The sequence below is a fragment of the Nylanderia fulva genome, unplaced genomic scaffold (genome assembly GCF_048542155.1).
Source record: "Nylanderia fulva isolate GAGA-0341 unplaced genomic scaffold, ASM4854215v1 Scaffold82, whole genome shotgun sequence".
Lineage (NCBI taxonomy): Eukaryota > Metazoa > Arthropoda > Insecta > Hymenoptera > Formicidae > Nylanderia > Nylanderia fulva.
The window spans coordinates 380380-396007 of NW_028190939.1; the positions used below are offsets into that span (position 1 = coordinate 380380).

At 32.7% G+C, this 15628-nt stretch overlaps 1 protein-coding gene and 1 long non-coding RNA gene across 2 annotated transcripts; one reads left to right on the plus strand and one right to left on the minus strand.

Moving 5' to 3' along the window:
- Window positions 1-299: 299 nt before the first annotated feature.
- LOC146719915 (uncharacterized) lies at window positions 300-2771 on the plus strand. The gene is made up of 2 exons (XM_085489395.1): window positions 300-1534; window positions 1638-2771. The coding sequence occupies exons 1-2, from the start codon at window positions 463-465 to the stop codon at window positions 1889-1891; spliced, it is 1326 nt and encodes a 441-aa protein (XP_085345521.1). The 5' UTR covers window positions 300-462; the 3' UTR covers window positions 1892-2771.
- A 6652-nt stretch (window positions 2772-9423) lies between these two features.
- On the minus strand, window positions 9424-10221 carry LOC114944423 (uncharacterized). The gene is made up of 2 exons (XR_003822182.2): window positions 10125-10221; window positions 9424-9992 (listed from the first exon to the last, which is right to left on the minus strand). It is a non-coding gene; the product is annotated as an uncharacterized LOC114944423 (long non-coding RNA).
- Between the last annotated feature and the right edge of the window lie 5407 nt (window positions 10222-15628).

Sequence of the window (15628 nt, forward strand, 5' to 3'; positions counted from 1 at the left end):
CGTATTGTGTATATTTAGATTTAAAAAAAAATTTTTAAATATAATTAATAAGAATTTTTTAAATATACCCCCTGCTTTCTTATTATTTCTTTAATATTTAATTTCTTCTATAAAAATTAAAAACAATTATATTTTATAATAAAATTATTTTTTAATTGAATCTTGCGAATACCAATGTCGCAATATTTGGCATAAACAAATTTTATATCTTACGTTAAATGAATCATAAGATAAGATTATGTGTACGTGTTCCAGATAAGTTATAATTTTTACAATAAAATCTTTAATACGTTAAAATAAATAATAAAATAAGATTATGTGATGACGTATTTCTGATAAGTTAATATAAATTGTTCATGTAGCAGCATAATTCTCACAGTCGGTGTAGTCTTTTCGTTGTAATAATATCTGTGTAAACTGTTCTTTTATTGCAATAGAAAGCAAAATATAACATCTTTGAATATGATTATCAATCCGCTTAACGTTGTTAGACTTTTATTGGTGTCAATAAATTCAATATATTTAACAGAAACGCCAGTAACTGAAGCAGAAGTGGAATTAAAGGAAAACATTAAAAAAATATTACTGGATAGCGTTTTTCATTATAATGGGGTGGAAGTAACGGAAGAAATATATCTCGATTATGAAGAACCTTATAAATTACATAGTTTTGAAATAATTGAAGATGACGAAGAAGCATGGCATGAAGATAGTTTAAATTCTCATCCTCATTGTTCAAATGATGATACAAATTTTGATAGTTCTTATAAAAGACGAGCTGTTGAGTATTGGCGATTTCGGGACACTGATGAAAACAGTAATGACAGAAAAAGGAATCGTCCTCTAAGAGTAGTACAAAATAAATTTAGAAGAGTTTCATCTGAACGTCAGTTAAGGCGATGGGAAGAACAAATACAATCAGGTGGAAGTCGTACAGAAAAATTATCTTACATCTCCAAATTTACACATGATAAATTTACTGCAGCTGTCGAATCAGGATTCATGGTTCATGATATTGATTTAAAAAGATGGGCTTTACAAGCTCAAGAAGAAATAGGAAATTTAAATCCTATATTTAAAGCATCTCACAGTTGGATAGCAAGATTTAAGAAGTCTCACCGAATTGTTTCAAGAAAAGTTACGAAGTTTGTCACTAGAAGAACATTAGAAGATTCTGCTGATTTGCAAAAATCAGCTGATGATTTTCTGGAAACAGTAAAACCTCTTATTGAACAGTTTGGATCTGAAAATATTTACAATTCAGATCAAAGTGGTTTCCAATTGGAACTTCACTCTGGAAGATCATTGTCTAACCAGGGAGAAAAGAAAGTAGAACGTGTCGTGCAATCCATATCATCAACAACCCATTCATATACGATACAACCAATAATATCCTGTAATGGCAATTTGTTGTCCCCTTTATTTATTGTATTAAAAGAAGCTAATGGTAAATTTGAACCAAGAGTACAAGAAAATTTATTTAAAGCAGAAAATGTTATTGTAAAAGCATCGAAATCTGGTAAAATGACATCAGGTATTTTCCTTTTATAATTACTTTTTTTAACAACCTTATTTTATTTAACAATTTAATAAGAGTCATAAAAAAACTATTAAATTAACATTTATATTTTGTACAGATCATTTTAAAATGTGGTTAGAAGAAGCTTATTTCGCAAACATTGGTCCTAATAGCGTTCTTCTTATCGATTCATGGACTGGACATTGCCCCAATATGATTTCGGATTTAACACCTCCTGGAACACATATTACTACTATGATAATACCGAAAGGAACTACAGGGAAAATACAACCATTAGATGTTTATGGATTCAGAATTTGGAAAAATTTTGCTAAAAGATTTTCAGATGCGGTTTTACTTGTTGGAAAGTAATATAAACTTACATGAACGAAATAATATAATAAAATTGCAATCTTTGATACATAATCAATTGTCATCCCCACGATATCAAAACTTATTTAAATATTCGTGGTTTAAAAGTGGTTATACGAATGAAAGACCAGACGAATTCGAAAATCCAGTACACTTTAGTTTAGACGAAACTTTAACAAAATGTGATATCGAAGGTTGCAATAATATAGCTGTAGTAAGATGTTCTTGGTGCAAGAAGTCATTATGTTTGAAACATTTTTTTGTCGAATATCATTATTGTAATGTGTATAATGAGTGAATAATATAAAATGCAAATACATTTTTAAAAAAATCTAAATATACACAATACACAGTTATAAATACATAGAAAACATAAATAAGAATTATACAAAAACATTTTTTATATATTTTATTGTTCGACGGTAATTACTTACGCACATAGCACGGATGAGCGTATATACGGGAGCGTTTATAATTAATTTTCGAAAATGATATTTCGTAACATAACTTTATTACACATGGTTGAATTTGGAAAAAAATAAGCTTTAAATTAGGTAAAACAAAATTTTTAATTTTGAAAAAAAAAATTAGGTGGTGAGGGTTTTTTAAAAAAAAAAAAAAAAAAAAAAATTTTTGTTCATATAACTTTAAAGTACTCTTCAAGCCATTAAAATTTGTTGTACGTTTTTTCTTTATATCTCTTATAGTTTAGCAGATATTTGATCCTAAAGAAAGATACCGTTATTCTTTAAAGGGGTGTTTCACCCCTTAAAACTCAAATTGCGCACGTATAAAAAAATACGTGTCTTTTAGATTTGTGTATTTAACAACATATTTCAAGGAGAATCAAATCGGTTCCGGACAGTTGTGACATGTCCCTTGTGAGCATGTGTTAAGACAAGACGGATTGGCCTTCATATTACAGTCATTTTACAGCTTGATTGATTATAAAAGAAAAGTTTTTGAAATAGTTTACGAGTGTGCTAAAGCCATCTGAAGTGCTGCTTCATCGAAATATCTTTTTATTTCAAAATGGCAAAGAAATAAAAATTTTTAATGTGTTTTTCTTGTCTCTGACATCACAATTCCAATTTGGTCCACGAAAGCCAGGAGCCTTAAATCGTAAATTATGCCCAATTTTCGTTACATTTAATTAAGTAACAGTATAATGCCTTACTAAATTAATTGATGAACCACTATAGAAATTGACTGTTTCCGTTAATTTATATTCATTGTTGTGATGCACTTTATTGGATTTCCTTAACAAGGCAGATTATGGAAAAGTAAAGGAAAACCAAATTTCTTTATTATTTCAATGTATTCTTAATAACTGGACCATACTATATGCAAAAAAGATCTGCGCAGAAAAAGCTATTCACAGTCGCACGCATATATCTTTCACACTTCTACCGACTCGCTCCATATATATATATACAGGGTGTCACTTAATTAGCGCCTACTATTTATATAGCGATATTTGTTGTGGAAAACTGAGTCGAAAAGTCCTGTATTATTTTTTTCTGTAAGGCATAATGTGGGATCCGCGAAAAAGAATCGGGCCTTCGGGTGACTAGACCGGGACTCGAACCCGGAACCTTCCGCTTGCCGGGCGACTGCTCTAACCATTAAGCTACCTAGGCCCTCTGCCTAACCTTCTCGCATCACCCACTTACGCGTTATGGAGGAGTCCCGATATTACACTCGGCCGTCCTGCACTGACATTCGCCCTCGAATGTCGCCACGCGTTAGTGCCACTGGGCTTTTGAGCCTCTTTCCCACCCCCAGCCGACACTCGCAAACCGCCTCCAACATCGTTTTGCCTCGTGTAGACCGAATCCTGCCTCCATCCCGGACGAGCCCTCAAATGTGGGATCCGCGAAAAAGAATCGGGCCTTCGGGTGACTAGACCGGGACTCGAACCCGGAACCTTCCGCTTGCCGGGCGACTGCTCTAACCATTAAGCTACCTAGGCCCTCTGCCTAATCTTCTCGCATCACCCACTTACGCGTTATGGAGGAGTCTGATACTACAATAATAGAGTAGTAATTATTCAGTAACTTATTAACGTTACTGTTGTAGTAACGTCGTGTACAAAGTCTCTTGCATTGACTGCGACGCTTCCTACATAGAACAAACTGGCAGACTCTTGAAAACCAGGATAACAGAACACCGAAATCATATTAATAAAAGAACCACGCAACATTCTGTGATCACTGGTCACAGACTGGATAATCACGAATTTGACTGGAATAATGTTGAAGTCCTAGATGAGGAGCATAGTTATGGAAAGCGTTTGATGTCGGAGATGATTTTCATCAGTAGACAAACTAACGGTTTAAATTTGCAAAGTGACACGGAGGGTCTCCATAGTTCTTATTTCACGATTGTAGAAAATTTACCGAAGATTTAACATTCATAGCGATAAATAATTTGTGCAAAATTTTTGTCTACACACATGTATATCCGACCACGAATACGCGGGTTTTTGTTTTTATTATTGATAAATAGAGGTTATAGAACATTCATTTGTATACTTGTCACTGTTCATATTCATGACAATCAGAATGTTATAGAGAAGCGTTACTGTCTGCTTTAAAAATTTTTCTGTCTGTATTGTATTGGTGACTGTGGGCAATGCACATTGTTATTATTGCGCGGTTAAGGTAAGTCTTCTCCTGGTTCTTCTTTTTTTTCTTTTTTCTTTCTCTTTACAGTATTTTCTAATACTATCTTAAATTAACGTTTGCTAGTTAATAGTTTCTAAACAATAATGATTATCTCAAAAAACCTGAGGGATTCTTCCTTAACGGCGGGAACCGGAGGGAGACTCACCATTCTGCCTTTTTGTCGCTGTTTTTTGCCTATGTCCTGATGCATAAGCGTTCTTTCTTGCAATTTTTTCTTTTTTTAAAAAAAATTTGCGATACGTAAGTAACCGTTGTTAAATATATTTGTTATCTTGAATAACTGTATAATTATCTATAATTTGCCATTCTGTCTCTGTATTTGTAGATGCTAAAGATGGTCCGATACTTTGGACCGAAACGTACAATAAACTAGTTTCTTTTAAACTCGAAATCTTTACGCAATTCCTACCGCGTCTGGCTCATAATTAGCCCGTCCTTTGTTTAATTTTTTACCAGAGCCTGTATTCTTTATAAATTACTATAGGGTGTCATTTAATTGGCGCCCACTATTTATATATAATTATTGGACGCCAATTAATCTTAGGTTGTTCGGAAAGTTCGTTTCAATATAAATTTGAACGCAATATTTTATACAAAGAAGAACTTTATTTAAGCAAATATGTATCGTTTTGTTCAACTATCTTGACTCATTTTTCAGGAAGTGACATGATGCCTTTCTTCTAAAATAAAGGTTTCTTACTGACGAAGAATTGATTGAGATGATTTTTGAGGATTTCGAATGACTTGAATTTCTTGTCCCGAAGAAAATTTTTCAAAGAAAGAAATAGGTAGTAGTCAGATAGGGCAAGATCGGGAGAATATGGAGGATGAGGAAAAACATCCCATTTTACGTCTAATATAGCTTCCTACGGATAGACATCGCGACGTGAGGTCTGGCGTTATCATGGTGGAAGACAGCTCCAGTCTGTTGGCCAGTTCAGGGCGCTTTCGTGCGATGGCAATCTTCAATTTGTCCAGCTGAAGGCTGTACTATCTATATGAAGTTAACTGATAAGCAGAAAATCGTCTGTAGTGCCCTTGCATTTACTGATTACGTAGAAATGCGGAGCGCGCGAAATTTGAAACAAACTTTCCGAATAACCTTATATATATAAAACAATTGTCATTAAATATAAGATAATCAAAAAAACTATTTAAATTTATTGATTGATATTATGTTATTTGTTGACTGTGATGGTATAATCAATGATCCGTATACTATTTCTGTTTGAATGTTCTCATTGCATGTTTTACCAATTTTATTGTTATATAATTCTGTCACATATTTTGTAATAGTTTAAATGGCTTAAATTTTGTAATGGCTCACCTAATTTTTTACACCCATATTTTTTATTATTTTTGTTTAAATGGGTAAAATAATTTCCAATCAAGATTTATTATTGTAACATTCATTGCATATATTTTTAATTTTGTAGTTCGCATTTTTATTACATAAATATGTAATGAAATATGAGCAAATGCTCACATAAAGTATTTATATTAAAAAAAGCATCAAGAATTATTATATCAGAAGTTGCTTTATTTCAAATAAAAAATTCTACCTTTTTTAACAGTTCCGCTCTTTTTTTATAAATTCTTTTGGTCGGTCCATCTTTTCTACATATTGCCTAATATTCTGACTGCTCACTTCACAATCACATCAGCAAGTTCTAGCTGTTTTAATTATGCTATTTCTTATACTTTATTATTTACTTATTTATTATTTGGAAATAAATGAGACACTTATTCTCATACACTTGAACTTAATAACTTTATTTATAATATAATCAACCAAAAGCACAATGACTGAAATTCTCTTTCTTTATATTTTTGTACGGTGTGTTTGTCGCCGACGACCGACAAGAAGTGTGTTTGTACGCGCGTTCCACTCTTTTCAATCACGCTCGCTCAACGTGAGTGTCTTATGATTCATTCCATCAATGGATGGCACCACTGAGACGTTTAGCTAAACCTTTCTGATATTGAAATATTCACTTATTCCAACACGCCTCCTTGAATTTTCAACATCATAATTCGGCAATTTTCGTTTTCTTGCATTAAATCGTATAATCAATTTTTTAATTTCCGCATACATTATTTTGTTTCTTATTTACTAACATATTTTAAACTTAATCTTTTAATCTGTATTTAATACTAGAATACTTTAAATTAATTTTAGCGCTTTCCTATTTTTAACAAATTTTGCTTTGTCTAAACTTTTCGTTAATATGTCGGCCAAATTACATTCAGAATCAATTTTCACAATATCAATCATGCCATTTTCATAATTTTCATTAATATAATGATATTGCACTTCGATGTGCTTTGAATTTTTCGTATAGTTACCAAATTTTGCAATAGCTACCGCGCCTGAGTTGTCCTCATAAATTTTTATCGGTTTCTCTATCTTTAAATTAAATGACTCGTTTAGTAAATTTCTCAAAAATAAAACTTCTGTCACTGCTTCCGACATAGCAGTATATTCTGCGAAAGTTGAACATTTGGATACTGTATTTTGCTTACGTGTCTTCCAATAAATCAAATTACCACATAATCTTATTATAAATCCAGTTGTAGATTTTCGATCAATGTTGTCGCCTGCATAGTCTGAATCAACCATACAGTCCAACTTTTCATCTTTCACTCTTTCATCATAGTAAGTCAATTTTAAATCTTTAGTTTTATATAGATATTTCAAAATTCTTAGAGCATATTTGAAATGTGTCTGGTCATAACAACTTTGGAATCTACTTAAATAGTTTACACTGTATGCAATATCTGGTCTTGTACCTGTACTAATATACAGTAATTCACTAATTAGATTTCTATACTTTATTCTCTCATCGATTTCAGTAGCTTGTTCCAGTTTTAGATTACTCTCCATGGGAGTATCATACAATTTGGCATTTTCTAAATTATATTTTACAGCCAAGAATTCAATATATTTTGTTTGACTCAATGTCATTTCTTTTCTGTCTTTCCTATAGTCTACATCGATTCCGATGTATTTACCGATTTTACCTAAATCTTTCATAGAAAATTTTTGTTTGAAACTAGCTTTCACTTCATTAATTTTAATTTTATCTTTGCAACAAATCAAAAGATCATCAACAAAAACTAAGATATATATTGGATCTTTGCTTGTATTGTTTACATATAGACAGTAGTCATAATTGCTCCTAACAAAATTTAAATTTTTAACATATTTATTAAAGCAATCGTACCAAGCCCTCGGACTCTCTCTAAGACCATATAGAGCCTTTTGCAATTTGCATACTTTATTTTTTCCTGTTTCATAGCCGAGAGGTTCATTTATATATACTTCCAATTTTACAGTACCATTGAGAAATGCTGTCTCAACATCCATTTGCTCAATAAACAAATTATTTGCGCAACAATAGCTTAACAAAATTTTAAAAGTTTGCATTTTTCCTACGGGTGAGTAAGCGTTTTCAGGATACTCTTTTTGCTGAAACCCCCTTACAACTAATCTAGCTTTGTACGTATTGTCGTTTTTCCTTTTATAAATCCATTTTACATCTATAATTTTCCTATCTTTTGGTCTATCAACTACAGTCCATGTTTCATTTTTCTTTAAACTTTCTATTTCAGAACTCATAGCTTTTTTCCATTCTTTAGATTCTCTGGAGTTTATCGCCTCCTCAAAAGTATTGGGTACGCTTACATCAGCATAGTTTACATAAATATAATGCGTTATAGGGTTACCAAATCTGTTTACCGGATTTCTCTTTCTACTTAAAACCTTTTTTTCTACTGGCTTTTCATTTATATTTTGCTGGTCATTTGATTCGTTTTTCTGTTCTAACTCGATATCCATATCATTGTCTAGCTCATTTTCCTTATCTATATTATTTCGATTCAATTCGCTGTCAGATTCATTATCATTTTCATTTTCTAACTTCAAATTTCTAACGTTGTCATCATCAAAAGTTTTGTTTTCATTATCATTAGCCTTTTCTAAACAAATTAATTCTGTACCTTCTTCAACTACTCTAACATGTCTAGCATTAATTATTTTGTTATTTACCAGAACTCTATAACTGTTGTCATTATAACCTACCAGTATACCTAATTTTGCTTTATCGTCCCATTTATTTTTCCTCGAAACTTCGGGTATTCTCACAAAAACTCTACTTCCATAAATTTTCAAATGTTTTACATTAGGTTTTTTGCCAAGAAATATCTCGTACGGAGTTTTGTTTTCTTGTGTGTTGGCTATTGTACGGTTTTTCAAATAAGCGACCGTTTTCATAATTTCGGGCCAATATCTGCGATTTATTTTTGCTTCTCTTGCTAAACATATACCTATGTCCATTGCAGACCTATTATATCTTTCCGCGACTCCATTTAATTCGTGCACATAAGGAGGACATGGCAACAATTCAATTCCTTTGTGCTTAACAAAATTATAAATTTCTCTATTTAGGTATTCCTTGCCATTATCACATTTCAATTTCTTTAATTTTTTATTAAATTGATTTTCAACTAAGTTTGTAAATTCTATGAAACAACCTGCGGTTTCCGCTTTACTTTTAATGCAATAAATTTTAGCACATTTACTGTAGTCGTCTATGAAAGTCAAAAAGTATTTTTCGCCACTATGACCGATGGTACTATGTGGGCCATTCAAATCTGTGTGGATTAATTCCAAAATTTCAGTGGACTGAGTCCTCTTATTTTCAAACGGTACATTAGCCATTTTACTTTGGATACAGTTTGCACAATTCATGATTAGGTGCGCAACTAAGTTCTCGCTGTTTTTTTTATAAAAATGCAACTTTATTGTGAAAAAATGGTTACAAATGAATCATTCAAAGTATTGCCCATCGTTAGCCACAACTTTTTCCCATCTTTCTGGCAGAGCTCGAATACCGTTACGGTAAAAGTATTCGTCTTTTGAGGCTATCCACGAATCAAGCCATTTTTTGATGTCTTCATATGAGCGGAACTGCTGATCAGCCAGACCATGTGCCATCGAACGGAACAAGTAATAATCGGACGGCGCAATATCTGGGGAATATGGCAGGTGGGGTAGGACTTCCCATTTGAGCGTTTCCACGTAAGTTTTAACGGGTTTGGCAACATGAGGCCGAGCGTTGTCATGCAGTAGAATCACTTTTTCGTGCCTCTGCTCGTATTGCTCGCTTGGAAATGGCTTGGAGGCTAACTCCTAATGCTGAAGCAAGCTGTTCTTGCGTTTGGCATGGATCCTCATCGAGCAATGCCTCCAATTCAGCGTCTTCGAAGGTTTTTGGCCTTCCTTCACGCGGACGGTCGTCAACATCGAAATCACCGTCTTTGAAGCGACGGAACCAATCACGGCACGTTGTTTCACTTAGAGCAGCATCTCCGTAAACTTTTTGGAGCTCTCGATGCGCTTCAGCCGCCGTTTTCTTCGAATGAAATAAGAAAATCAACACTTCCCGTAAATGACGATTATTTGGTACAAAATCAGACATTTTCACACAACTAAAAGTATATGACGCCAAAACAAAATCATTAACATGTCAAAGCGGTTTGTTTACCATATGTCTAAGCTTGGCTCGTGACGTTTTGGATATGTCAAAATCGACCAGCACTTACTGCTGGAGCCATCTATAGACAAACAGCGGGAACTTAGTTGCGCACCTATTATTTTCTAATTTATCTGGTAAGCCTTCTACTAATTTACCATTAACCAATTTATTTAAATATTGAAAATTTACATGGCCTAACGCTCTATGTCATTTTTCTTTGTCTGTCAGTTTCACTGCATTTGCATATATATCATTTTTTTCATTATCGTAAAGAAAACTTTTCATGATGTACAAACCATTACTCTTATCGGCAACAGCTGTTAATTTTCTTTCTTTATTATAAATTTTAGCATTGTGTTTTCTAGCTACAATAGTATTGTTTTCAGTTATTTTAGAAAGACTCAATAAGTTCCTTTTTATACCTTTTACAAAATAAACATTTTTCAAATCAACTTCTACTTCATTATAATAATTTTTGAAATAAGTTTTGACTGTACCTAACTTTGTTGCTTTCATATTTTTTCCATCAGGTAATTTTACATCAATAGGACTTTTTAATTCAACGTACTTACAAAAATACTGCTCGTTGTTGATAATGTGGTCTGTACAACCACTATCTAACAGCCACTCGATTTCGTTATCATTTCTATTTACATTTTTCACTACATCATTTACATTTACTTTAACGACTTGCGTTGCCCATGATTCTTGTGAATTCTCCTTGTGATTGTCGTTGGATGGTCCTGCCGCTTGATGACCTTGTCCTCTGCCTCGACCATAGCCCTTTTGCGTCGTACTTCTGCCTCTGCCCCGTGATGGTTCTCGTTGACCTCGGTAATGCCCTTGAGCTCCTCTGCCCTGGTTATGTTGAGTTCCTCTGCCTTGTTTTCCTTGCTGTCCTTGCCAGCAGTCGCTTTTATAGTGTCCAAATTTTCCACACAGGAAACAGCTTCCCTTCGTTTTTATGGCAAATGTGCTCACATTTGTTTTCTTTTCACTCTCACCTTTGCTCAAGTTTTTTTCCTTAATTTTTGTTTTGACATACTCGACGGTTCTTTGCTCTTCGGGTACTAGATCAATAAAGTCTCCAATGTAGCAGTAATTTGGTGGTAGAGCTTTAATTAAATATCTCATTTTTTCTTCTTCTCTCAGTAGTCCACCAGCTGATTTCAGCTCGTTACATGCCTTTTCAAATTCAACAAAAAATTCTTCCACATTATTGTAATTCTTCAACTTGACTTCTTCTAATTTTCCTCGATTTATTATTTGCAGAGATGTCGATTTTGTTGAATACATTTTTTCTAGCTTTGACATCATCTCAAACGTCGTTTTACATTCGCTAATGTATTCTAATTGCTTATCTGACATGGCACTGATTAATATGGTTTTTGCTTTGAGATCACTTTTCTTCCAAGCATCTTCGTTATCAGTAGCAGCTCTTTCTCTTCTTGCCGGTTCTTGACAATCTTTATATTCCAAAATGGTCGTGAGTCGGAATTTCCAACTTGCGAAATTTATTTCATCAAACATTGGAATACTTATGTCGTCGATTTTTGCTTGCCTAGCCATTTCTTCTGCTTCTTTAATTTTCAAATTCTTGTCGATTTCAATCTTCAAAATCACAGTTTTCTTCAATATTTTCAGGAAACTTTTTCTCAAAAAATTTCTGTCTTCTTTGTTTAGCTTGAAGTCTTGATTTTTTAGTTTTTGCTCAAGTTCTTCAGTTTGTGTTTTATCTTCCGAAATTAAATTCTTTATCTTTGATTTCTGATCCGGGAACATGTGCTTAGCCACTAAATCTCCATGTGATTTTCACCAATTTCGAATGTTTTTCAGCAAACCACGTTCTGCTACCATGTTTTAATTATGCTATTTCTTATACTTTATTTTTTACTTATTTATTATTTGGAAATAAATGAGACACTTATTCTCATACACTTGAACTTAATAACTTTATTTATAATATAATCAACCAAAAGCACAATGACTGAAATTCTCTTTCTTTATATTTTCGTACGGTGTGTTTGTCGCCGACGACCGACAAGAAGTGTGTTTGTACGCGCGTTCCACTCTTTTCAATCACGCTCGCTCAACGTGAGTGTCTTATGATTCATTCCATCAATGGATGGCACCACTGAGACGTTTAGCTAAACCTTTCTGATATTGAAATATTCACTTATTCCAACACTAACTAATAATATGGAGCGAAGCAATTTCATTTTCTATTACATTTTCTATTACATATTACATATTGCATTTTACAACAAAGATTTTCTATTACATTTTAGCATTAAGTAATGCAAATGAGAAAATAACACCATGTACAAAAAATTTTAGACTTAAAAATTCCACGCTGGATTTGGTAGACTTAGAAAATAATGGTAAACTTAAAAGATAGAAATTGGTTTTAGAAACAAAAATCACGTTTATTTTTTCATTTTATACAAATTATACAAATCTTTGTATTGAAAATTCGGTAAATATGTCAATGAAGGAAGGCAGTCCCAATGACCTTGACATTGACATATGTTGTCAAGGTCACTGTTCTGAGTAATCTTCAAGATGTTTTAGCCGTTGCTCATTGCTTATTTAAAAATTATAATTAAAATTTTCACGAATCAAGAGACACGGTAGTGTCTCGCGCCCAGTTACCGGCATTGCCGAACGAGGCACACCGCGTATCTTAACGCGAGTCAGACGATTGAGACTATTATAAATTTCGAATGCTCAATAACGGCTGAAGCAATCGAGTTTATACTAGACTTAATCGACAGATTGGGTTCGAATTATATAATAAAAGTGTCTTTATTTCTGCTCTATATGCTTCGTAAGCGGAAAAATTTAATACAAAATCTCAAAGTAAAAATTTTCATTTAAGAAACGTCCACGTCGTCATGTGTGTAAAGTTAGCCCAGCACTTTTCGAATTTTGAATTTTTCTTGATTGTGCTGCATTGTGCTCCGTTTGTGCTGTATTGTGCCGCAAACGGCAACTCTCTAACATAAAGCACATTCAAGAAAAAACAAAAAAAAAATTTTTTTGCTAGCCCAGCACTTTTCAAATTTTGAATTTTTCTTGATTGTGCTGCATTGAGCTCCGTTTGTACTGTATTGTGCTGCAAACGGCAACTCTCTAACTCAAAGCATATTCAAGAAAAAAAAATTTTTTTTTTGCTAGCCCCGCACTTTTCGAATTTTGAATTTTTCTTGATTGTGCTGCATTGTGCTACGTTTGTGCTAATTTGTAGCGCAAATGCAAGATCGATAACACCAACAATAAAAAAACTTGTGCCATATTGTGTCGTTGGAAAAATTTCAATATCTTATTTTATTTCGATAAAACAAATTCACAAAAATAGATTAAAAAAATATTACAAAAATTAAAAAAACAAATCACACTGCAATGCAAATATAGAATTTCTGCAAGTTGTGTTGAGTTGTGCCACTCAAAATCTACAAGACACATGCATAAAAAGCAGGGATTAGCTTGAAGGGATAAAAAAATTAATAAAAAAGGGATGAGAATAAATAAAAAGACATTTTATACATCTAATTTTAATATGTATAAATATATGTGATAAATATATTTAATATGACACATACACACACACACACACACACACACACACACACACACCGCTTTTTGCGTTACCCGGAACCAACGATGTGAACGTAGCGGTATTCTGGTTCCATTTTGTTTTGTTTATTTTTGTTTTTTTAATTTTATTAATTTTTTATATATTTTTTGTGTTTTATATTTTTGATGTTATTTTTTATATTTTTAATATTATAGATGTACACACACACACACACATATATATTATATTTGAAAATAAAACTAGATAAAATTGTGAATATTGTGAAAATTTTTGTTGTAAATAACGATAACATAAAATTTTTATATGTTCTTAATATACCGCTACGTGAGAGACGAACGGCGAACAGTGCTGGCGCGCGAGGGGAATGGTCGAAAACAAATGCATGCGCTCGAGCCTTAGTAGTGGAGGAAGAAGCTTATCTATAGAGCGACGACTGACCGACGACGGCTGATTTAATTAGTCACGCGTAAGACGTCTGCTTACGTCTACTTTCAGTGCAAATTTTGGCATTTCCTTCATAAAATATATTTAAATTTATTTTCGATTTTATTCTATACCTCTCATTTTATTCGTACAGATTTTCTTTTATGACTAAGCATGGCGCCAATAGATGTATTAGAAAAAATATTACTATGTTCTAAATATAGATGCGTTTTGGATAAAAATGGAATAGTAGTTGTTCCAAAATCTGCTATATATAAAGAATTAAGTTCTTTATTAGAGGGAAAGATTTCCCCAAAATACATTTATACTATATTGTTGCAAAATAGATATGAGTTATATGACAAAGTTTTAAAATATCACAATTTAGATAAACCTATTAACACTAAACTTGATATATCTACTGATGATGACGACAAATCATTTAATTTATCAATTACGGAAAAAGATATAGAATTTAATGTCAATATACCTTTAAAAACATGGCACGATATAGATTGCGAATCAGTAATTTATAAATCTAATAGCAAGGTACAGAGAAATTATAACACATTACGCCGCCGTAGGTGGACAAATATAATTTTCGAACTTATATATGAAACTGCAAAGTTACCATGTGCATTTATATTTAAACGATGTTCAATATCTGAAACGGGCATTTATGCTACTATTTATGCAAAATGTTCGGATTGCTCGTCAAATTTTATTGGTAAAGTTATTATAAAACCTAATGGTAACACAGATGTTCAAATAGAATGTCGTGTGACAAATTTTAATGCGGACATCAAACACACAAAGAAACGTCCTCTGAGTGGACAAAAAAGAGTAGAGATATCACAATCTCTTTCAACGAGTGCGTTGTCGGCAACAACATGGCGAAGGCGAGAAGCTACAAAAATAATGAATTTGTATGATTCGGAACCTCCACATCTATATAAAGCTACTACATTGAGAAAGGCAAAACAAGAAAGACAAGATCTCGACTTGCAAGTTACAAGATCATGTGCGTATACCAATCTGCAAAATATGAAATATATAAATCATGCAGGTTCCATCCATGGTATAGGCTATGATCCATATTTTGTCCATTATTGGACAGCTGAACAGATGCTTGTTTATTTAGAATATCACAATACGCTTTACATAGATGCAACTAGTTCGTTAATTAAAAAATTTCATTTACCAAATGGAGAACTATCATCTCATATTTATTTATATCAAGCCGTCACAAATACTCCTAACTATAAAATGCCAGTCTTTCAAATGTTGAGTGCTGTGCAAAATGTCAATGCTATTCAGTATTGGTTAAGTGAATTCTTGCGTATTGGATCGATTAAAAAAGCAAATTTTCCAATTCCTAAATCGGTCATATGCGATTTTGATATGGCATTACTTAATGCCATTGTGAAAGCTTTCGTGCAATACTCAAATTTAAAACATTATTTAACAACCTGTTTTTCTCTAATTTTAAGAG